The sequence below is a fragment of the Neoarius graeffei genome, chromosome 6, assembly GCF_027579695.1.
Source record: "Neoarius graeffei isolate fNeoGra1 chromosome 6, fNeoGra1.pri, whole genome shotgun sequence".
NCBI classification, from domain to species: domain Eukaryota; kingdom Metazoa; phylum Chordata; class Actinopteri; order Siluriformes; family Ariidae; genus Neoarius; species Neoarius graeffei.
The window spans coordinates 45,456,287-45,481,314 of NC_083574.1; the positions used below are offsets into that span (position 1 = coordinate 45,456,287).

At 43.1% G+C, this 25,028-nt stretch overlaps 1 protein-coding gene across 1 annotated transcript in view; it reads left to right on the top strand.

Moving 5' to 3' along the window:
- Positions 1-22,042, top strand: part of mlycd (malonyl-CoA decarboxylase) — a 66,670-nt gene extending 44,628 nt beyond the window's left edge. The window contains exon 5 of the mRNA XM_060923724.1: positions 19,032-22,042. Coding sequence (XP_060779707.1) covers positions 19,032-19,577 — 546 coding nt within the window. The 3' untranslated portion in view covers positions 19,578-22,042. The remainder of the gene's footprint in view (positions 1-19,031) is intronic.
- Positions 22,043-25,028: the final 2,986 nt, after the last annotated feature.

Here is a 25,028-nt window from a genome sequence, read left to right on the forward strand (position 1 = left end):
TCAAGACCATTGTTACCCTCCCCAGGAGTGGTCGACCAACAAAGATCACTCCAAGAGCAAGGCGTGTAATAGTCGGCGAGGTCACAAAGGACCCCAGGGTAACTTCTAAGCAACTGAAGGCCTCTCTCACATTGGCTAATGTTAATGTTCATGAGTCCACCATCAGGATAACACTGAGCAACAATGGTGTGCATGGCAGGGTTGCAAGGAGAAAGCCACTGCTCTCCAAAAAGAATGCTGCTGCTCATCTGCAGCTTGCTAAAGATCACATGGACAAGCCAGAAGACTATTGGAAAAATGTTTTGTGGATGGATGAGACCAAAATAGAACTTTTTGGTTTCAATGAGAAGCGTTATGTTTGGAGAAAGGAAAACACTGCATTCCAGCATAAGAACCTGATCCCATCTGTGAGACATGGTGGTGGTAGTATCATGGTTTGGGCCTGTTTTGCTGCATCTGGGCCAGGACGGCTTGCCATCATTGATGGAACAATGAATTCTGAATTATACCAGTGAATTCTAAAGGAAAATGTCAGGACATCTGTCCATGAACTGAATCTCAAGAGAAGGTGAGTCATGCAGCAAGACAACGACCCTAAGCACACAAGTCGTTCTACCAAAGAATGGTTAAAGAAGAATAAAGTTAATGTTTTGGAATGGCCAAGTCAAAGTCCTGACCTTAATCCAATCAAAATGTTGTGGAAGGACCTGAAGCAACCAGTTCATGTGAGGAAACCCACCAACATCCCAGAGTTGAAGCTGTTCTGTACGGAGGAATGGGCTAAAATTCCTCCAAGCCGGTGTGCAGGACTGATCAACAGTTACCGGAAATGTTTAGTTGCAGTTATTGCTGCACAAGGGGGTCCCACCAGATACTGAAAGCAAAGGTTCACATACTTTTGCCACTCACAGATATGTAATATTGGATCATTTCCCTCAATAAATAAATGACCAAGTATAATATTTTTGTCTCATTAGTTTAACTGGGTTCTCTTTATCTACTTTTAGGACTTGTGTGAAAATCTGATGATGTTTTAGGTCATATTTATGCAGAAATATAGAACATTCTAAAGGGTTCACAAACTTTCAAGCACCACTGGAGTTGGCCAGGTGAGTTACTAAAAAAAAAAAAAAAGTGTCTGAGTGAGTTGTTCAAAGTTTGAACTTTTTTTTTCTTCAATATTTGCCAAAGCTCTGCTCACATTTTTTTTTTTTTAGATGCTGATGAAATACCAGCTTAGTGGAGAAACTCTGGTCTTTCTGGCACCTCAGAACAAAATACATTAAGGCATCTCAACCAGATCATTAGTCATGTTGCCTTTCTGATCAGAAAGCTTTCACTGCAGAAAACTGAATTTGAGGAGAAAATTCCTTAATACTAGTGAAATTATCTTGCTGCATGGACAGATAATTTTACTTGACAAGACATCTTGGAATAAGTTGGTTACAATCTAGAACTAGTTTTAATAATCTCAGAGTTGGTATTTTGTATTCTTCTACACTGCAAAAATGATATCTTAACAAGTTAAGATATCTTGAAAATAGTTGAAATGATCTAGCGTTTCCTGTTAGAAGAATACAAGACACCAACTCTGAGATTATTAAAACTAGTTCTAGATTGTAACCAACTTATTCCAAGATGTCTTGTCAAGTAAAATTATCTGTCCATGCAGCAAAATAATTTCACTAGTATTAAGGAATCTTCTCCTCAAATTCAGTTTTTTTGCAGTGTTCCTCCTTGCTCGAGAATTCAAGAGGGTTTTTTATAGGTTGAAACACGTGCATGTATTGGAGGCATCGTTCTGTAGAGACTGTGTTTTGAGTTTCAAAACGGCCAAGTTCAACTAATGTCTTCCAAAATTAGTGACTGTAGTGTTACTAAGGCCAAGTTTACATTAGACCGTATCTGTCTCGTTTTCTTCGCGGATGCACTGTCCGTTCACATTGAAACGCCGGGAAACGGGAATCCGCCAGAGCCCACGTATTCAATCCAGATCGTATCTGGTCCGGTGCTGTGTAAACATTGAGAATACGCGGATACGCTGTGCTGAGCTCTAGCTGACGTCGTCATTGGACAACGTCACTGTGACATCCACCTTCCTGATTCGCTGGCGTTGGTCATGTGACGCGACTGCTGAAAAACAGCGCGGACTTCCGCCTTGTATCACCTTTCATTAAAGAGTATAAAAGTATGAAAATACTGCAAATACTGATGCAAATACTGCCCATTGTGTAGTTATGATTGTCTTTAGGCTTGCCATCCTTCCACTTGCAAGTGGTGAGTGACTTGCGCATGCCCGATATGCACTGGCATCACACACACACAGCGGCTCAGTCCCAAATCACTGCTCGTGCGCTTCACTCGCGCGCTCTGTGAGCTGCGCAGGGCTGGAGTGCGCACCCTCCAGAGGGCACTCGCTGTTCAGGGCGGAGTGATTTGGAGCGCAGCCACTGAGGAGGACGCAATGAGCCGCACTGACACATTTCAACTTACGTGCCGAATTAGTCATGTGATTAGCGTATCCGTGTATTGGCGTTGCTGTGTGCACGCGAATCGTTTTAAAAACGTTAATCTGATGATCCGCTGATACGGTCTAATGTAAACCCCACCTAAATTGCCCTGAATTCACCAGGAGGGTGTGAGTCTTTTGATGTGTGGCTGCCCACAAGTAGAACACCTTCATAAAACAAAACAATTCAATTTTATTTATATAGCACTTTTTAACAATAACGATTGTCACAAAGCAGCTTTATTGAATCTTAAGACTCCAAAGGAAATCCATCTTCTGCATGGCAAAATGTGAATCATTATACTATACGGTTGTAGAAAGTAAAGACTAACTGTGCTGAAAGGAAGTTCAGCATGTGTATATTGTGAATAAGAGTCCTGGGATGAGCACAGGCCAGTCTTTGTTTACAGCAGCAGATCTTTGGGAACAAATATATAAAGTATCTGTCAGGCTTTAAGTACTTGAGTCCGCCTCATGCCCTAATTTTAAGGACTCATGACTTGACTTGGACTTGAACACTGATGACTCGGACTTGTGCATTAACTGCATTCGGATTCATAAATTGGAGACAAGGACTCAGGGTTTTTTTTTGTAACATGCCATAATAATTTGGCATATGATATTTATATCTACATTAATTTTTATATTAATTTTGTGCAAGAGAATGCACATTCACCTGTTCATGCGTCATGTTTAGGAACAAGTTAACGTTAATGGCACTAAAATGCCTGGAGAGAAGCCTCTAGGATTGTCCGCTTTGCTTATACAGACTTCTCGAGCAGTGGGCAAAAAATGCACTGCTATGTGTTCCGTATGTAGAAGAGCTATTGACGAGACGACAGGGACAACCTCGAACTTCAGTCATCATTTGGCAAGACTCCACCCAGAGAAGTAAGTGACACACTGTGTTCATTGCCCTGTTGATAGCAGGGCTTGCTGAGCAATGAACTAGCTAGTGTTAACCCTCTCTCATGTTATTTGCCCTGTTGATAGTGGGCGGGGCTTGCTGATCGATGAACAAGCTTTTTAACTAAAATGGGGCAGTCGAGCAGTAACGTTAGTCCAACACAGTAGCGGAGACGGTTTCACATAAAGGCAGCAACAGCCACCGTCAAATGGCGCAGTTGGAGTCTTGTTCTCGGACTTGACTCGGATCAATAGTGGACTTGACTCGAAATTTTCTTTCATGACTTGGACTTGACTCGGACTTGAGATCGGACTCGAGGTTCAGTGACTCGACTACAACACTAGTATCTACGTGAGATTGTCCACTGAAGCAACAGTGAGTCTTTCTTTTAGGGAAGTCAAATCTTTAGAATGTTCATGTGGGACCATCTACAGCAGCAAAAGGTGAGTCACAAACAGAAATGGAGCATCAGGATGAATCTGGTTGATCTGGAGAGTGAGGGCAACCACCGCAGAAGAGGTGTGACTCTGTCAGCACTGTTGCTCAGCATCCCCCACCGACTGTAGTGTAATCACATCTTCAATCGCCTTCACATTTCATCTGACATTCAACCAGACAGAAGAACAAACAAATGTACAACTAATGAGATCTCAGCTCACCTCCTTAGCAACACAGGAAAAAAATACGGAAGCCCTGCCATGTTGGAGATGTACACTTGCTTTATTGAATGAAGAGAAAATTGAGCCAGCAGGGTGCAAAACAAGAGACCCTCTGGTTTATAGATTTTTTTTTTCCTTTTTTCATGGAAAATGCTGATGAAATTAAGAGCAGAGTGGCTGTGTGTGTAATGGAGGTTAAGAGCTCTTAGGAGAGAGCTGTAGGGTTTGCCACTCGCTATCCAACAACTGAATGAGGGGGCAAGGGAAATGGGATGGGGGCAAACGTTGGGCTGATGGGGTATAATTTCATGCAGATGAGCCACACCGGTGTGATTAGCGGCCATGCTGCAGTGAGTGAGCCGGTTTTCTGTACGCTTTGCTGCATGGTGAAAAGGCATAATGTTTTCAAACCAGTGTTCACATAAATTGTACAGACATCCTGTACTGCAAGTTGTGTGAAAAAAGATGTCTAAGTGTTGTATTGTTATCTCATCTCATTATCTCTAGCCGCTTTATCCTGTTCTACAGGGTCGCAGGCACGCTGGAGTCTATCCCAGCTGACTACGGGCGAAAGGCGGGGTACACCCTGGACAAGTCGCCAGGTCATCACAGGGCTGACACATAGACACAGACAACCATTCACACTCACATTCACACCTACGGTCAATTTAGAGTCACCAGTTAACCTAACCTGCATGTCTTTGGACTGTGGGGGAAACCAGAGCACCCGGAGGAAACCCACGCGGACACGGGGAGAACATGCAAACTCCGCACAGAAAGGCCCTCACCGGCCACGGGGCTCGAACCCGGACCTTCTTGCTGTGAGGCGACAGCGCTAACCACTACACCACCGTGCCGCCCGTTGTATTGTTATTTTGACTTAATTTCTCATTATATTGACATGGATGCTCTTGTTGTTTTGATTTACACCATAGTGCTATTAAATTCCTCAGTCACAAGGTGTGCGTTCAGTTTGAATAACAGTACGGCTCTGATAGTTGATACAGCTGTAACGTAAATGACAGGTTTATATTAAAACATCATTCCTATTCTAACAGCTCATATACGAGGAATTGTCTAGCTGAAGCGCCAACATCATCTAAGACCAATAATAAGCAGCTCAGTACAAAAACATGTTTAATAAATATGTATACTCATTGAAATGATTAAGCTTACTGTTAGGAGAGGTTGATGTAACATTTATGGAAGGAGGTCTTTAGTGCCAGTACTTGGTAACAGTCGGTGTGTTTCCTGACACTGGAGAGCCTTCAGGAAGGAGTTTGTGCTTTCTGGTTGCATAGTCACATGCTTAACTTCAAGAAATGAGAGGCTGGTGCGTGAACGACTTTTTATAGCGTCTATAAAGTAAGCGATAACAGGAACTAACTTGTCTTGTGGACGTTCCCTGACATTATCTATAAGGTGGTGTTTACATTAGACCGTATCAGCGGATCATCAGATTAACGTTTTTAAAACGATTCGCGTGCACACAGCAACGCCAATACACGATTCACGTGCACACAGCAACGCCAATACACGGATACGCTAATCACATGACTAATTAGACGGCACGTAAGTTGAAATGTGTCAGTGCAGCTCAGTGCTTCCTCCTCAGCGGCTGCGCTCCAAATCACTCCGCCCTGAACAGCGAGTGCCCTCTGGAGGGTGCGCACTCCGGCCCTGCGCAGCTCACAGAGCGCGCGAGTGAAGCGCACGAGCAGTGATTTGGGACTGAGCCGCTTTGTGTGTGATCCCAGTGCATATCGGGCATGCGCAAGTCACTCACCACTTGCAAGTGGAAGGATGGCAAGCCTAAAGACAGTCATAACTACACAATGGGCAGTATTTGCATCTTACCATGAACAACATTAAGAATGGCAAAGCATTATATTCATACTTTTATACTCTTTAATGAAAAACAAAAAGGTGATACAAGGAGGAAACAATAGCAGGAAGTGAAGTCCGCGCCATTTTTCAGCAGTCACGTCACATGACCAACGTGGCATGAACAACGCCAGCGAATCAGGAAGGTGGATGTCACAGTGACGTTGTCCAATGACGACATCAGCTAGAGCTCAGCACTGCGTTTCCTCGTATCTCAATGTTTACACAGCACCGGATCAGATACGAACTGGGTTGAATACATGGGCCCTGGCGGATTCAAGTTGTTCCGCCTGTGGAGTCGTTTCCCGGCGTTTTAATGTGAACGGACAGTGCATCCGGGACGAAAATGAGACGGATACGGTCTAATGTAAACACCACCTAACTGTAACAATAAACAGTTAAAAATGGATTCTTTTTGTATAACAGAACAGTTTTAGTGTTAATCCTTACATATATACAGTCTATAATGCCTCAAATGATATTGTAATATGGAGTTATTAAGTGGAAATAATGAGTGGATATGAGCAATCGCGCACTCTGATTTGGCTTCTCTACTGCTAGGCTATCGGCTCATATACTGTGAGTAGAGAAAAACAAAATGGCGGAGCATGTTGCTGAACCAACTGAGGGCAAAATAAAAACTCTACTCGAAAACAAAACCCCAAAAATACAAAAAGGCAACAAAATATGGAATAAAAGTATTTGATGGTAAGAACATATCTTTTTTTTTTTTTCAAGAATTATTATTTTTATCGCATTTTTCACAAATTGCTACTGTCATTTCACCAGTTTGTTTACATTCTAAGCGGAAATGATCTTGTCGGATGTTTTGTATAAAGTTTTATTTATCAAATTTGCTAAAAATAAAAATGCTCAGTTTCTCAAAATCCAGTGAATGTGGAGATATTAAAACAGTTATTCCACTCAATCTGATCGTACATGGCTTGTAGCCAGCTTGACTCTACACGCCTCATCGGCTATCAGCTCATGTACGACTCGATTTTGTAGAATAACTGTTAAATATATACAGTAGATAATATCTCAAATTGTTGATATTGAACTATGGAATCTCATCTCATTATCTCTAGCCGCTTTATCCTTCTACAGGGTCACAGGCAAGCTGGAGCCTATCCCAGCTGACTACGGGCGAAAGGCGGGGTACACCCTGGACAAGTCGCCAGGTCATCACAGGGCTGACACATAGACACAGACAACCATTCACACTCACATTCACACCTACGGTCAATTTAGAGTCACCAGTTAACCTAACCTGCATGTCTTTGGACTGTGGGGGAAACCGGAGCACCCGGAGGAAACCCACGCGGACACGGGGAGAACATGCAAACTCCACACAGAAAGGCCCTCGCCGGCCACGGGGCTCGAACCCGGACCTTCTTGCTGTGAGGCGACAGCGCTAACCACTACACCACCGTGCCACCCCAGCTGTGGAGTCATTAAGTTGAAATAATGAGCTTTGTAGTCCAGGGCTTTACATTAACTTTTTTGCTCACCAGCCACTGTGGCTAGTGGTTTTCCCGAGTCACTAGCCATTCAGCCTTTTCACTAGCCACAATTTTGTTGCCAGGAAATCGCAGTTTTTTCTTCACCATGATACGTTGAAGTTCGGAAGATCTAGATTTAATTATGAACGGCAGCATATAATGTATCTCTACAGTAGCACTCAAGTATTCAGTGCTGTTAAGGTAGCTCCCTATATGAAAACATGCAATCAGTTCAGACAAAAATATAAACAGAGTATTCTGTTTATTGAACTCAAATTCAAGCCCCTTACAGTTTGAAATATCGTATAATATGAAAAATAACATTCAGTACAGGGTGGCACGGTGGTGTAGTGGTTAGCACTGTCGCCTCACAGCAAGAAGGTCCGGGTTCGAGCCCCGTGGCCGACGAGGGCCTTTCTGTGCGGAGTTTGCATGTTCTCCCCGTGTCCGCGTGGGTTTCCTCCGGGTGCTCCGGTTTCCCCCACAGTCCAAAGACATGCAGGTTAGGTTAACTGGTGACTCTAAATTGACCGTAGGTGTGAATGTGAGTGTGAATGGTTGTCTGTGTCTATGTGTCAGCCCTGTGATGACCTGGCGACTTGTCCAGGGTGTACCCCGCCTTTCACCCGTAGTCAGCTGGGATAGGCTCCAGCTTGCCTGTGACCCTGTAGAACAGGATAAAGCGGCTACAGATAATGAGATGAGATGAACATTCAGTACAACTGAACTGATTCTAATATTAAAAGTCCAATTCAAAACATTTATCATTGAAAAACATTTGATGTTTTGATATGCAAGTATTATGTGTATTATCAAGTATTATTATGTATATTATGTATTCTCTATTAAGTGTGTGTGTGTGTGTGTGAACATGTGTAGAGAGAGACATTAAATGTCCTCATTACATTCATCATCAGATGAGTCTGAATGGTCCATGAAAAATGGTCTTCGTGACCTGAGGCTTCCAGCGGGCCATAAGTTGATAGCTGGGGCAGATCAACTTCTTTCCAATCGCGTGAACGTTTCTAAACAGCAGCTCCATCCTCTCCAGCTTAGCCGACTTCATGACAGCCAAGGACTTGAAAGCAATGCTGTCCTTAGTGAACTAGCCGTCTTCGCCTGTTTTGATGTTATAGTACCGATGTGTGCATTTGACTTTTCGTGGTCCTTTATAGTTTCAAGTTTAAAATTACTGGTGCCTGTCTTTGCCAGACTTTCTACAGTCTTCGCAGTACATGGTATTTTCGGTTTTGCTATGAACTAGCCAATCTCGCCCTAACTTCCATTTGTCATTGAACTGTCTTATCTTCCTATTAGCATCTTGTTCATCTCTATGGCCATAGCCAGCTATGAGGCCACCGCGGTCTGGACCTCGGTCATTTTTAAGAGCTGAAAATACATTTGTATGCTAAATATTCAACTGGATAAAAAAAAGAAAGAATAACATTAAAACGTCTCCGTAAAAAGTGCATTGTTAATTATGTTAAACGTTGAATCTGTCTTCTGTGTCTGTTTCGTGCGCGTGGCTCTGAGACCAAGAACACAAAAGCGAATCAGTGTGCGACTCTGGGGAGGAACGCAGTGCAGGAGACATGTTTTTTTTCATGGTCACCATCAGTGCACTTTCATCAAGCTGTTCAATTTACATTTTTGAAGCAGCGCAGTTGTAGCCTGCCTTGTTTGTGATTTTAAAAATAAATCATTTGATAAGCCAAAGCAATAGAGTGGAAAGTTTCACCTTATGTTTGCCTTGGATAACTTTGCCTGAAACATGGTGGTGTATCCTGATTTTTTTTCCCAGAATTTACTTTTTGTGTGTGTAGTTGTAACGGATGCCAGATTGTTAATGTATCTTAGTTCCATAGGCTACATGGTGAGGGTATCTTTTGTCCTCATTGCTTGGGCTAGATCAAACCATTAAACAAGCTTAAATTATTCTTACTCTTGCCACATACATTATTTTTTTTTTTTCAAAACTGATGATATTCAGTTCAAACACCATTAAAAGTAATTTCAGGAATAGATCTCTTGTGTGATGTGTAATTCACCCCTCTCATTTAAATATGTCGAACATTTTTCGGCGCGCGCTTTGCGCATCACGGGCCTCGGTGATTTTAAAATGCTGCTCCGGCCCTGCTCATCTCTGCCCCTTTTTTCCTGAGCAGCAGGGTTTGAAACTCTAGCTATATGCCGCCACATAGTGCGCTTGTCAGTCGTCAGCAACTTTGTTGCTTCGTTCATTAACCGCAGGCTACCATATCATTGATTTTATCTGAGATGTTCTAAACAATTCTACCATGTTGTGTCAGAATGTTTATGCAGGTGCTCATGGGAGTTGTAGGCACGTAATATTACATTGCAATGCGTTTATTATATCAGATGCCTTCAGAGAAAACTACAATTAAAATATATTGTCATACCACAGAATAAACCACCCGCCAAAGTGGCTAGTGGGACTAAAGCCTAGGTCACAACCGGACGTACGATTTTTTGGCTGTCTGATTTTTGGCGTTTCCCAAATCACTGCGTTTTTTTTGTTCGTGGAGAAAGACGCATGTTGGCCGTAAGTTTGTCTTGCAACCTGAAAAAAACGTAAGCGCCCGTAGAGTTTGTTTGACATGACAAAGAACCTCTGCGGCCGGTCTGCGGCCAGTCTATGGCTCGAAAATCAGCACGTCACACACGCGCCCTCCGTGCGTTTCACGCGCGTCCTCCGTGCGTTTTTTGCACGTAGACCGGCTGTAGGAGCACGTACGGCCGGTTGTGACCGAGGCAACATGTCATTACCCGCCAAAGCCGAATTTTACCTGCATTTGGTGGGTGGGCGGGTGCTAACGTAAAGCCCTGCATTGTAGTCAAAATTATTATAAGGAGCTTCAACCTTTTCCACAATTTGTCCTTTTAAAACTCCTCTAAAATTGTGTGCGCGTGTGTGTGTGTGAGAGAGAGAGAGATTAGTATGCACAGGGACAGTGTTGGTGTTTGAGTTGTGAGTGTTTCTGAGGGGTGAAGGTGACTCGCTCTGCCAGTGGGGAACAGCTATAGTGATGGATGCAAGATGGAGGGCAAGGAAAAAACAAGAAAAAAAATCTTAAATTAAATAAAAGGTCGTCCTGTGATTTAGGAGGAGGAGAGACGGGTCTAGTTGTCTTTCAGTGCAGTACTCATAAGGCACTTCTACAATTACTTTGTCACTTTCTTTACAATCTCTCTCTCTCTCTCTCTCTCTCTCTCTCGGACTGTGCATTTTCTGTAAATTTAGCTGATGAATAGAAAATGACCCCCAGACACATTTATCCTCACTTCCTCCACAAGCTTGATGGAAAGAATGCTGATAAATGATGGAGAAGCAGAAGGAGGGGAGGGGGGGACAGATTTAGTCTTTCCCTTCAGGGACTAAGCTGACAGTCTGGCTTGTTTTGTTGTCTGCTTTCTCAGACTTAAATATAGACTAGAGAGAATGTGTGAGTGAACAAAGGTGGGTATGTCTCGATATTAATCCAAGTGAAGTGAGGAAAAAGAACAGCAGAGGTGTTGATATGGCTAAGTATAGTTGTCATAGTGCAGAATCGGAGGTGTGTAAAAGCCATGGCGGCGAAGAGGAAGCTGTTCTGTGAAAGATCCTGCTGTGTGTTTTGGATTGTACAAAAGGCTCACACCCGACTCGAACAGTCACACAAAAATACAATCATGTCACGAGCACGCAAACATCAAATTTCTAATCGCGTAAATCATGTAATGTACCATCAGCTTTTGATTAGCCTCCAATCAAAAGTTGTTGAGCTAATTTTTCAGCTGCTTCTAATCTCCTGTTCTACCACATCGCACTGGTGTTCTATTGAGGTTGTTCACCTGACGTCACAGGGTCACGTGACGCCCCAGTGTCCGCCATTTTGAAGGTCAAGCTAGCTAATGTCAACAACATAGTAGCTAGTATGTTACTGTAGCAATGTTTACGTTCAGTCATTTGGATGACTGTTAAAACCTTTCAGTCTCAAGTTTTTCCTTTACTGTATTTATTAGTTTACTGTAATTATGATCCGGCAGCTATTTACACCGGATCCAGTGTAAATAGCTGCCGGAGCGCGCTCCGGCTTGCTCCCCCTCAAATTAAGCAGCGCGCTCTGGCTTGCTCCCCCTCAAATTAAGCAGCGTGCTCCGGCTTGCTCCCCCTCAAATTAAGCAGCGCGCTCCGGCTTGCTCCCGGAGTGCTCCGGCCGAGGTTCCGGAGTGCGCTCCGGCTTGCTCCCGGAGTGCTCCGGCCGAGGTTCCGGAGCGCGCTCCGGCTTGCTCCCCCTCAAATTAAGCAGCGCGCTCCGGCTTGCTCCCGGAGTGCTCCGGCCGAGGTTCCGGAGCGCGCTCCGGCTTGCTCACCCTCAAATTAAGCAGCGCGCTCCGGCTTCCTCCCGGAGTGCTCTGGGAGCAAGCCGGAGCGCGCTGCTTAATTTGGGGGGGAGTAAGCCGGAGCGCGCTCCGGCAGCTATTTACACTGGATCCAGTGTAAATAGCTGCCGGATCATAATTACAGTAAACTAGTAAATACAGTAAAGGAAAAACTTGAGACTGAAAGGTTTTAACAGTCATCCAAATGACTGAACGTAAACATTGCTACAGTAACATACCAGGTACTATGTTGTTGGCATTAGCTAGTGCTAACAGCTAGCTGCTAGTACACTGCTACAACACAGACACCGACCCTAATAATACAGTTCTTGGTCATTGCCTGGTAACAGCAAATTTATAACGGGCCATGTCTCAACAGACTAAGAAGTTATTTCAATGACATTTAATAACATTTTGTTTATCCTGAGGACCGAAAGTAAATGAAAATGTGAACAAACCTTAGCTGTAATAAGATGGCGACCACCGGCTCCAGGGACGACCCGCTGATGTAGGCATGTTACCCAGCCTGACACAAAATATTTGTAGGCATCCAAACTCTTATACGCTTTCAGATCAATACCTGTGTATGGCGATGGGTTTTTAACGACATAGGTATACAGATCATGTGGGCCGAAGTCAGGTAAAGACGAGGGCTTCGTGTACTTCCGTACGTCAGTGAACAATCCTGGTGGAAGCAGGTAAACGTCGTTCTCTAAGCCTGCTAACCTCAATTTTTGTAAATACCTCTCCCTCTGCTCGCCCTGTAAATGCCCTACGTCGCTGGATAGTGAAGGTGTTTTCTGCATCTCGCTCCTTTTTCTTTTATGTTTTTCGTTTGTCGCCTTCCTCGCATTCAAACTGATTCGAGCCATGATGTCCAAAATGGCAGCCTAACGAGGCATCACATGACTTGGTCACGTGGGTGAAAAACCTCAATTGTAGTCAGATGTGGTGACTGCGAAGACCAATGAAGAACACTGAACTCATTATTTTCATGAAACCAGTTTGAGATGACTTGCTTTGTGACATGGTGCGTTATTGTGTTCGAAGATGGTAAATTGTGGACATAACAGGATGCGCATGGTCATCAAGAATACTCAAATAGGCTGTGGTGTTCAAGCAATGATTGATTGGTTTGGTATTAATGGACCAAAGTGTGCCAAGAAAACATTCCTCACATCATTACACCACCACCAGCCGGGACTGTTGACACAAGGCAGGTTGGGTCCATGGAGTCATGCTGTTGGTGCCAAATCCTGACCCTACCATCTGTGTGCCTCAGCAGAAATCGAGGTTCATCAGACCAGGATACATTTCTCCAGTCTTCAGCTGTCCGGTTTTGGTCAGCCTGATATGGTCTTCTGCTGTTGTAGCCCATCCACCTCAAGGGTTAACATAATGAATTCTGAGATGGAGTGGCACGGTGGTGTAGTGGTTAGCGCTGTCGCCTCACAGCAAGAAGGTCCTGGGTTCGAGTCCAGCGGCCAACGGGGGCCTTTCTATGTGGATTTTGCATGTTCTCCTCGTGTCTGCGTGGGTTTCCTCCGAGTGCTCTGGTTTTCCTCAAAAACATGCAGGTTAGGTTAACTGGTGGCTCTAAATTGACCGTAGGTGTGAATGTGAGTGTGGATGGTTGTCTGTCTCTACGTATCAGCCCTGTGATGACCTGGTGACTTGTCCAGGGTGTACCCCACCTCTCACCCATAGTCAGCTGGGAAAGGTTCCAGCTTGCCCGTGACCCTGAACAGGATAAGCGGCTACAGATAATGGATGGATGGAATTCTGAGATACTTTTCTGCTCACCACAAGTGTACAGAGTGGTTATCTGAGTTACTGTAGCCTTTCTCTCAGCTCAAACCAGTCTGGCCATTCTCCGTTGACCCCTCTCATCAGCAAGGCCTTTCCAGGATGTGTGATCCCAGGAAATCAGCACTCATGTATATACTGTAAAATGTGTATGTCCCTCTTGGGAATTTACTTGAGTAAGAGTGCAATATTTAAAGGACCCATGGCATGGTGGTTTGTTGATGCTTTAAACGGGCTCGTGGAGGTTTCCGGATGTTATATCCACAGCCTTTCTCGAAATGAACTCTCAGCACGTAGATATAGCCTCCTGGGAGAAAGCCCCATTTCAGCGCTTTTCCCAGTGCGTCGTTTTGCTAATGAGAAGCATGGAGGCGGGGAAGGGTAGAGGGTGGGGGCAGGTCTTATCATTAATATTCATGACATGTAAACGTGTTACCTCTGATTGGCTAACAGCACTGTGACGCTACCTCCAGTGGGTCAGAACAAGCGGATGTGGGTGTCTTACTATGGCGAGAGAGAAGGAACAAACCGCGAAGGGAAAAATACCGTGCACTGACGTCATTAAGGTGCGACGCGAGGAAATAAAATAAATTCAACAAATGTTTGGGTTTTTACTGAACAAACAAACAAATAAAATGAACGAGTGACTTAAAAAAAAGAATGTGGGTGTCTTTGTAAAAAACTGTTTTGATTGGCTATTATAACAGAGCATGCTGCATGCTTTTTGGTTTTGTAGCGCAGAGTACCTGGCTAACTGCAGGAAGCGGTTAGCTGCACAGCTAATGTAGCCATTGCAAGGCTAACGTGGCACCGATTTTAAAACACGGCAAAACATAAGCTCATAAGTTACAGTCAATTTCCAGACTAAACTCAGTTTAACAGAGCATGCTGCATGCTTTTTGGTTTGGTAGCGCAGAGTACCTGGCTAACTGCAGGAAGCGGTTAGCTGCACAGCTAATGTAGCCATTGCTAGGCTAACGTGGCACCGATTTTAAAACACGGCAAAACGACTTAACAGTTATACACTTACTTGTTCGGTGTTTGTGGCTGATGCGGCAGGGATGCTTGGTACGGACCCAGGCTTCAGTGACAGTTGATGTGCAAAACCTGCCCTGTACTGTCCCAAGTTGTGGAAACATTCATCAGGAAAATGATTCCGACAAACATACACCGTCTTAGGTAGACTCGACGGCGTATTATTGAAGTAAATAAAATTAAGCCACTGTGTCTTCAGGGGCTCTCCCGTCGGCAGTAAAAACAGACTCTTTTCTGTGTTGTCACATCCATGTACAGCGCAATTTCCATGTTTTGCTCGCTTAGGTGATGCCATGTTGTGTCCTCTATGGTCTCCTCACTACAACTGGGCGGGCAATTCATACAGTGGGTGGGAATCCAGAGGGGGGGGCGTGGGGATCATCTCCCTTGCTGACGTAGTAAAGGGAAGAGTTTATCAACGCGCCATTTTGACGCGCCATTCTCAAATGTTGGGCATAGTCTGGTTTACACATTATGAAATTTCTAGCCACTGGGGTGACTTAAAGGTGATGATACACGGGGCAACTTTTTTGGGCAATGTTGCCGAGCAATGTTGCTGGCAACGGGCAACTAGGTGAGACACAGGGCAACTTTTCAGGGCAACTAACAATGGGCAACAACAGTTAGCAACGGCAGTTTACAGTTAGCTAAAAAAAATTGACGTCTTAATTTTTGCTGTGGCCATTTAATCAAGCTGTCTGTTGTTTTTTAGAGCTTTGGTGAGGTAAATTCCTCCATATAGAATATTAAAATAACTTACCGGCGTAAAAACAGATGAGGAGTCTCTCCATCTCTTCACTCCACTGAGCGGCCGCCATATTTGTTTGAAATTTCTGATCCGAACCTCACCGGAGGTCACATGACTCGATACTCGCGTTCTGATTGGCTTATCTCAAAAAGTTGCCAGAGATTATCAAAACCATTCAGAAAAAAACAATGTTGCCCAATCACAATAGAAAAGAGTCAAAACGCAATTGCCCAACAACATTGCTCGGCAACATTGCCCAAAAAGTTGCCCCGTGTATCATCACCATAAGAAGGTCAGAGGAACTCATTTTACCGTTAAAAAACCTCAGAAAGTGAAAATTTCATGCCATGGGACCTTTAAATGTCAATTATATGAGTAAAGTGCAAATCTTCCAAGCTAGTAATTAAGTACAGTAGCACAGTTTTACTTCTCAGCTATTTTCCACCCCTGGCATTAATGCTAAAAGAATAACTTTAGTACCATTTCTCGATTTAACCTAGTCGTTGGAGGAATAGTTTATAGCCTATGCAGCGCTTATAGGCAGGACAGATAGATTGAATTAATGGCTTTGCTGTGAGCAGAGCTTTCGCCATTGCTATACAGGGTCAGAGTTCAATTCACTGCAGAGAGATGTGTAACATCTGACACACCTGCAGGCCGACAGCCCAATTATTTATCCAGCAGGGTTGAGGCAGAAGTTGCACTTTAACCTTACTAGCACTTGCATGCAGTAATATTTGTGCTAATGATTCTAATATCCAGTGTAGTGCATGCTACAGCCTAAAGGTACTTGTATGGAACAGGAAAGGAGACTTTCGAGTGCAAATCTTTCGAGTGCAAATCTGCATATCCCCGTATGTGCTATTATGGAGTGTCAAAGGCGACAACAAACAACTTAAAGGGGAACTGAGGTCATTTTTAAACTTGCTTTACTTCTTAATTAACGTGTTATTCAATTACATTTTCAGTTTTAGTAACCTTATATCATGACTCGTATTGGGAACTAATTGCAATTAAATATGATACTTATCGGCCTATTCGTTTTTTAGCCGTGTTGAGTTCGTTTGGTCCACGGCAGGCGTCACTTATTTGTGCGATCTTCACGAGACGTGTGCGAGACTTCGAAACGTGAAGTGTCAGCCAGGTGTCAGTGCCGCCATTTTGAAAACCGTTTTCCAAATTAAATATTGCACAAAAACAAGTTTAAATGACGATTACTGCCTACTTTTTTCAAACTTTCCCGATTGCTATCAAAACAAACAAAACTTCCGGCTTGATTACATCAGCATTCGAAGGAGGGCATGCGCGTCTTGACAACATTGGCAGGTGTCGGTCACTTTGATTGGATTTCCGCTGTACGTTTTACTTCCGTCCTACGACGTCTCGTACAGGTCTCAACGAATCTCGTTTACGGCCATTGCTTTGACATATGGACTGATGTATTACAGAGCATATTTCAAACACTCATAACTTGCTATAGCAGTGACAATATCGCTATCAAAAATGCATTCCGATATTTAATAAAATGAGAAATAGGATTTTGATAATACAAAATTTGCCTTCAGTTCTCCTTTAATAAAAGTTAATCTCTACAGCATGGTAAGATTGTACTGTTAGACTCTTCTTACTTGCAAATGAGAGAGATCAGAGCAGATGCCTGTAATTAGAAAGCTATATTTATCACACGTATTTACAGAACACTGATTTCTTTCATACTTGTGTATAGTTTGCTGTATGACACACCTCTTTTGACGCCCACAAAACGCCATTAAAGTTAAAGCGCACAGAGGACTGAAAGTAAAAATTGGGAACAAAACTGCAAAAGAAAGGGAATTTCTAAGAGGCAGAGATGGAAGTTATTTAGACTCACGTCTACACCGGTATAAAAAAATATTATTTAGCAGGGTAACAGCACCTGAAAAGGGCAAAACTCTCCAGGTAAATTAGAGAAAATGTGAGTTCAGTGTCAGTTAAGTGAGGTGAAAAGAACATGGTTCGACATGAAAAAAGAGCAAAAAATAGGCTAATTACGCTGTACCCACATAATCATGGATACCAAGCACATCACACAGGGATGATTGCGATGATTAACTGTTTTATGTGTCTCTGTAACTGTTGGCCAAAAATCTTTCACACCTACCTGCTCTTCCAGCTCTCGCACACTTCACCCTCTCAGCACCAACACGCCCTCCCTAAAATTTCCTGGGGACTGAATTTTCACAAAGTGTCTTTTTATTAATAAAAATAAAGAAAAAGCATTGAATTAGGTGGTGTCCAAACTGTTAACTGGTACTGTATGGGATTCTTCTTCTTCACCACCTCCTGCTTCTTTACCATCTCCATCTTCTTTACCATCTCCATCTTCTTCTTCACCTTCTTCACCGTCTCCTTCTTCTTCACCACCACCATCTTCTTCGCCTTCTCACCTTCTTCTTCACTACTACCACCGTCGTCGTCTTCACCACAATCATCTTCACCACCTTTTTGTTTTTCTTCTTCACCACTTTCTTCTTTTTCTCCTTCACCACCACAACTACCACCACCATCATCATCTTCACCATCTTGTTGTTCTTCTTCACCACCACCTTCTCCACCACCACCACCTTCTTCTTCTTCACCACCTGCTTCTTTTTCTTCTTCACCACCTTCTTCTTCTTCACCACCACCACCTTCTTCTTCACCACCACCTGCTTCTTTTTCTTCTTCACCACCACAACCACCACCATCTTCTTCACCACCTTCTTCTTCTTCACCACCACCTCCTTCTTCTTCACCACCACCTTCTTCTTCTTCACCACCATGACCTCCTTCTTCTTCACCACCACCACCACCACCTTCTTGTTCTTGTTCTTCTTCTTCACCTTCTGACATACAAGATGTACAACAAGGATAACAATGAATACAGTAGGAGTCTTGAGCACCACCTACAATTCAGGAAACAGAACTTAATATGATGTACATCACAATAAATAAGCAAGGAGTGTCGGTACAATATAGTAGCCAGGTGTATTTTGCAAAACTGATATTAAGTAAAAAGCACAATCATTTATATGCCTATCATCAGAGTTTCCTGGTGTGACATTCAGTACAGCATATTTACTGCACATCAGGACATATATTGTTTTTGAGGTGCAGTGCGACGTGTCATTAATCAAATGCGAAGTAAAAGTTTGCTTCCTTTCTTTGACTTGCCAAAATTGGTGTGTTGAAAGTACCAGTTTTAATTTAAAACCCGTTTTAATAAATGCTGATGCCTGGTTGCTTGACACAGTCATGACTGGAATAGAGGTGTTTACTTTGCAATTGAAAACTGTAAGTTGTATGAAAGTTATATTAAGAAAATAGAGATAATATTTGGGAATACGGTCAGGTGTGGCATATTTTTATCTGAAAATAAAGTGGAAAAAACAAGGTGAAAAAGTTTTTGATAAACTCCTGAAGGTCAGTAAATATCATTTAGTATTTTCCCAAATCAGATAATCAGACTTGCAATGTTCAGTTTCACATCAAATCATGTTCTTTGTGAAGTAGTGAAAAGTGTGATATTAGGATTGATTGTATATTTTATATACTTCCTTTTTTTTTGCTCTTTCTCCAGAGTGAATTTCCTCACATGGCTCAGTTCTCCAGCCTGTCTCCTATCCCTGGCTTTACATCATGGCTGCAGGGTTTCCTGGCTCAGTACAGGAAGGAGGGCCGTGTCACAGAGCTGTTCTCTGAGCACGAGTGGTTGGAATTGGAGGAAGCAACAGAAGCAGATTCCGGTGCTGCTGCCCTCGATGCCTTGCGTTCCCTCCTAGCTTCTGGAGACTGGCATCACTCTGACCGCTTGGCACGCGCGCTTGAGCCAGTCCTGATGCGTCTGTGTGCTTGGTATCTGTATGGAGAGAAGCGACGTGGTTATGCCCTCAACCCCGTCGCCAACTTCCACCTCCAGAACGGCGCCACCCTCTGGAGGCTCAACTGGCACGCCGACACTAGCCCTCGAGGCATCGCTAACTCGTGCGGCATCATGGTCAACTATCGTTACTTCCTGCAGGAGACTGGAATCAACAGCAGAGCCTATTTACACAACAAAGTCATCACAGCCTCGGAACAAGTCCTTAGCCTTGTCGCACAGTTCCAGAAGAATAGCAAACTCTGAACAAATGAATCAGGTTTTAGGTTTGCATACTGAAGAATCATATCTGTTTTAAAAATGTACTTAAAGGGGGGCGTCGTGGCTCAGGTGGATAAGGCGCCATACCATAAATCCGGGGACCCGGGTTCGATTCCGACCCGAGGTCATCTCCCGATCCCTCCCCGTCTCTCTCTCTCCCGCTCATTTCCTGTCTCTACACTGTCCTATCCAATGAAGGTGAAAAAGCCCCAAAAAAAATCTTAAAAAAAAAAAAATGTACTTAAAGGAACAGGTTATAATCTCAACGCCTTCTGTAGTTTGGGAGGTCAAAGGCAACTGCAGTTGCAACGCAAATGGTCCGGGTTCTCCCATCTGAACTCGCCTACTCTGATCAGTACTGTGTATGCTACATGAGATGACTTTTAAGAAAGGGGCAGAGCTGAGCAATTTTGTTCTGGCTCAGGGTCAAGTTAATTTCCAGACTGAAAAACAATGTAAATAGAAAATTGAAATGAAGAAATATTGCATGGCAGTGTTGTGAATCACATCTCATCCAGCAAGTATGGATATTCAGACAGTGAAATATTGGTAGCAGGGCAATCAAGCCTCCCAGCAAAGCCTAACAAAGTGTCAGGTGTAAAAGTGCACATAAACATAGGAGCATATTGTGAGCAACGTTGTTACATTTCTAACTCTACGACTGGTCTCGCGTGCCATTGCTTCTTGTTTAAACATGCCAAATGAAGACGCTAGTCAGATGCATCTATCAACCAGTGTCTTGCTGTCACTAAAGGAAAACTCCGCTCTAAAACACTCTTGAAATATTTGTCATGTGTATAACAATTATCATGCTGCATTTTCATTATTCCCATTGGAACAGAGCGGTTGTCTGTTGCTGTGACATCACAAGGGGACATTGAGTGCGGGTTCAATGGTGTTTAGGAGGAGAAAAAAAAAACAAACACGAACATTTGATTTTATGTCTTAAAAACAAGAGAACAAGCGCTGGTTTTCTCACCGTTTTTCAGTGATGGTGACTGTCGTATTAATGAGAAGTCCAATGTGGAAGTAGTGGAGACAGCGAACACTGGATTTATACATTCACTGGCTACCTTAATAGGAACTTGTTCTTGATTCTGCTGTTGCATGCCGAGATGCTTTTCTGCTCATCACGGTTGTAAAGAGTGATTATATGAGTTGCTATATCCTTCCTAGCAGCTTGAACCAATCTGGTTATTTTCCTCTGACCTCTCTTATCATCAAGACATTTCCACCCATAGAACTGTCACTCACTCAATGATGATGTGGGGTTTTTTCTGTTTTTTTTTTGTTTGTTTTTTTTTGCACCATTCTTTGTAACCTGGAGAGACAGTTGTGTGTGAAAACCGCAGGAGATCAGCAGTTTCTGAAACACTCAAATCAGCCCATCTGGCACCAACACCCATGCCACAGTGAAAGTCACACTCTGAGATCACAGTTTTTCCCATTCTGATGTTTGAAGTGAACATTAACTGAAGCACTTAATTTGTATCTGCATGACGTTATGTATTGTGCTGCTGTCAAGGGATTGGCTGATTTAGATAATGGCATAAAATGGCAGGTGGATGGGTGTAGTTCCAGAATGCTATGCAGCTATACGGCAGAGATACTACTCGGCTAGTTAGAGATGTACAAGATGACAAGCACAATGGCATTGACGGCATTATTAGTATGAAAGTTGGTGCTTTGGGAACCTTGTGTGTTTGAGTAGAGTGGACAGTGGGAGAGGTTTGAGAGCTGAGCAGACTACAGGACTAAAGTGCTGCCGCATCACTGTCTTTAGGGAGAGATTAATTCCCATTGAGACGACTATTACCTCATAGATGAACACCACTGTGGGTGATACAGAAGCTAACATGTTGAGAAGGATGGGGAAGCCAGGCCAGATGAGCTTATGTGATCACGTGTCGTCCGTCCACAATTTACAAAAATTACTCCTCCTCCTACAAGATTGATCGGATTTCGATCAAACTCGCATACAGTGTTCCCCAGATGGGTGTGCATAAAAGTTGTCAAGACGGTGGTGCCACCTGTCATATTTACGATTTTATGGGCGTTTTGAAATTTTTGGGTGACTCGTCACACCAAACCTGACTGTTTGTAAACTGCTAGAATGTTTTCACTGAAACTCACCCAGAAGACTCGAAAGACGATATTCCAACAAGAATTGTTCACCGGGTGGTGCCACCTGCCATGGATGTGGCTACAGAGGGGTCGCATGCAATTTCACGAAAATTGATACTCCTCCTACAGGAGTGATCAGATTTTGATCAATCTCATATGGAATGTTCCACGGGTGGGTGTGCATAAAAGTTGTCAAGACGGTGGTGCCACCTGTCATATTTACATCCCCAATTCCAAAAAAGTTGGGACAAAGTACAAATTGTAAATAAAAACGGAATGCAATAATTTACAAATCTCAAAAACTGATATTGTATTCACAATAGAACATAGACAACATATCAAATGTCGAAAGTGAGACATTTTGAAATTTCATGCCAAATATTGGCTCATTTGAAATTTCATGACAGCAACACATCTCAAAAAAGTTGGGACAGGGGCAATAAGAGGCTGGAAAAGTTAAAGGTACAAAAAAGGAACAGCTGGAGGACCAAATTGCAACTCATTAGGTCAATTGGCAATAGGTCATTAACATGACTGGGTATAAAAAGAGCATCTTGGAGTGGCAGCGGCTCTCAGAAGTAAAGATGGGAAGAGGATCACCAATCCCCCTAATTCTGCGCCGACAAATAGTGCAGCAATATCAGAAAGGAGTTCGACAGTGTAAAATTGCAAAGAGTTTGAACATATCATCATCTACAGTGCATAATATCATCAAAAGATTCAGAGAATCTGGAAGAATCTCTGTGCGTAAGGGTCAAGGCCGGAAAACCATACTGGGTGCCCGTGATCTTCGGGCCCTTAGACGGCACTGCATCACATACAGGCATGCTTCTGTATTGGAAATCACAAAATGGGCTCAGGAATATTTCCAGAGAACATTATCTGTGAACACAATTCACCGTGCCATCCGCCGTTGCCAGCTAAAACTCTATAGTTCAAAGAAGAAGCCGTATCTAAACATGATCCAGAAGCGCAGACGTCTTCTCTGGGCCAAGGCTCATTTAAAATGGACTGTGGCAAAGTGGAAAACTGTTCTGTGGTCAGACGAATCAAAATTTGAAGTTCTTTATGGAAATCAGGGACGCCGTGTCATTCGGACTAAAGAGGAGAAGGACGACCCAAGTTGTTATCAGCGCTCAGTTCAGAAGCCTGCATCTCTGATGGTATGGGGTTGCATTAGTGCGTGTGGCATGGGCAGCTTACACATCTGGAAAGACACCATCAATGCTGAAAGGTTTATCCAGGTTCTAGAGCAACATATGCTCCCATCCAGATGATGTCTCTTTCAGGGAAGACCTTGCATTTTCCAACATGACAATGCCAAACCACATACTGCATCAATTACAGCATCATGGCTGCGTAGAAGAAGGGTCCGGGTACTGAACTGGCCAGCCTGCAGTCCAGATCTTTCACCCATAGAAAACATTTGGTGCATCATAAAACGGAAGATACGACAAAAAAGACCTAAGACAGTTGAGCAACTAGAATCCTACATTAGACACGAATGGGTTAACATTCCTATCCCTAAACTTGAGCAACTTGTCTCCTCAGTCCCCAGATGTTTACAGACTGTTGTAAAGAGAAAAGGGGATGTCTCACAGTGGTAAACATGGCCTTGTCCCAACTTTTTTGAGATGTGTTGTTGTCATGAAATTTAAAATCACCTAATTTTTCTCTTTAAATGATACATTTTCTCAGTTTAAACATTTGATATGTCATCTATGTTCTATTCTGAATAAAATATGGAATTTTGAAACTTCCACATCACTGCATTCAGTTTTTATTTACAATTTGTACTTTGTCCCAAATTTTTTGGAATCGGGGTTGTACCATTTTATCGGTGTTTTGAAAATTTTGGGTGACTCGTCACACCAAACCCTACTGTTTGTAAACTGCTAGGATGTTTTCACTGAAACTCACCCAGAAGACTCTAAAGACAGTATTCCAACAAGAATTGTTAACCAGGTGGCACCACCTGCCATGGAGATGAGGGTGTAGAGGGGCCATGTGCAATTTCATGAAAATCACTACTCCTCCTACAGTAGTGATCAGATTTTGATCAATCTCATATGGAATGTTTCCCAGGTTGGGCTGTATAAAAGTTCTCAAAGTGATAGTGCCACTTGTCATATTTACAATTTTATAGGCGTTTGAAAATTTTGGGTGACTCGTCACACCAAACCCTACTGTTCGTAAACTGCTAGGATGTTTTCACTGAAACTCACCCAGAAGACTCTCAAGACGTATTCCAACAAGAAGTGTTCACTGGGTGGCGCCACCTGCCATGGACGCGGCTCCACAGGGGTCATATGCAATTTCATAGGATTGATCGGATTTCAAACTTGCACACAATAACAGTGTCCGGTATGAGCTACAGCCTCATTGAGACTACTTTTTCTTTCAGTGACTTTTGACAGAGTAGGTAATATGAAACATCACTCTGAAAGCAGCCCATGCCCACTAAGAGTTTGAGTATTTGCTCATTTATTCATGATCGAAAGCATTTTGCCAAAACTACTCCTAACTTGGCAGCAGAAGCTTGCAGAGAGTGAACTCTGAGGATATCAGGTTCACACGCGCTTTAAAAAGTCATAGCATGCATGTTTTATATTGGGTGTTATTTCAGCTTTGAAATGGTTCGAGCTTCAATTATAAACACTAGTTAACGTTTAAAAATGATTTCCTTCCAGGTCAATATGTAAAACGCTTTTCAGATCATTCACTCATTTGATATTTTGCTTGTGCTGTTCTTTTCAACGCCTCCGCCAATATTATTTTGCTGCAGACTTGTTGTGTGGTTTTTGAAAGACTAGGAGTAATGAAGTGAGAAGAATCTATCAGACCCTGTCATGTTCCTGCTTCGCAATGTGCGTTAGAGGGAATGAGGCAGAGCGGGTGGGCGGAGCTTGCTGGAATAAACGAGGCTCTGATTTCTTTATTAGTGTGATGTCCATTAGTGTGAAACACTCGCTCACTCACTTGTGCGAGTGTGTCGTGCCAGCCAATTTTTTCTCCTCATACAGCAAGCGAAGTGTGGTGGATAAGTGAACAATTGATAAGAATGTGTTTTTGCTTCACTCTAGATTTATGTATATATTGATTCATTTGTAATGAACGATGGTCCGCAATCACTTCATTTATTTGGTCATTTTTCTCGCCCAACTAACAGTAAGTGCTCTCAGTGCTTGATAAATGTTCAATTTGGGAGATGGATTGTAATGTATCTTAAGTAAACCGTCTGAGTAAGCAAACACATTTGTATAAGCGTTAGATGGCATCCATGACAGCTTTCCTGTCTACGTTTGGAAAGAT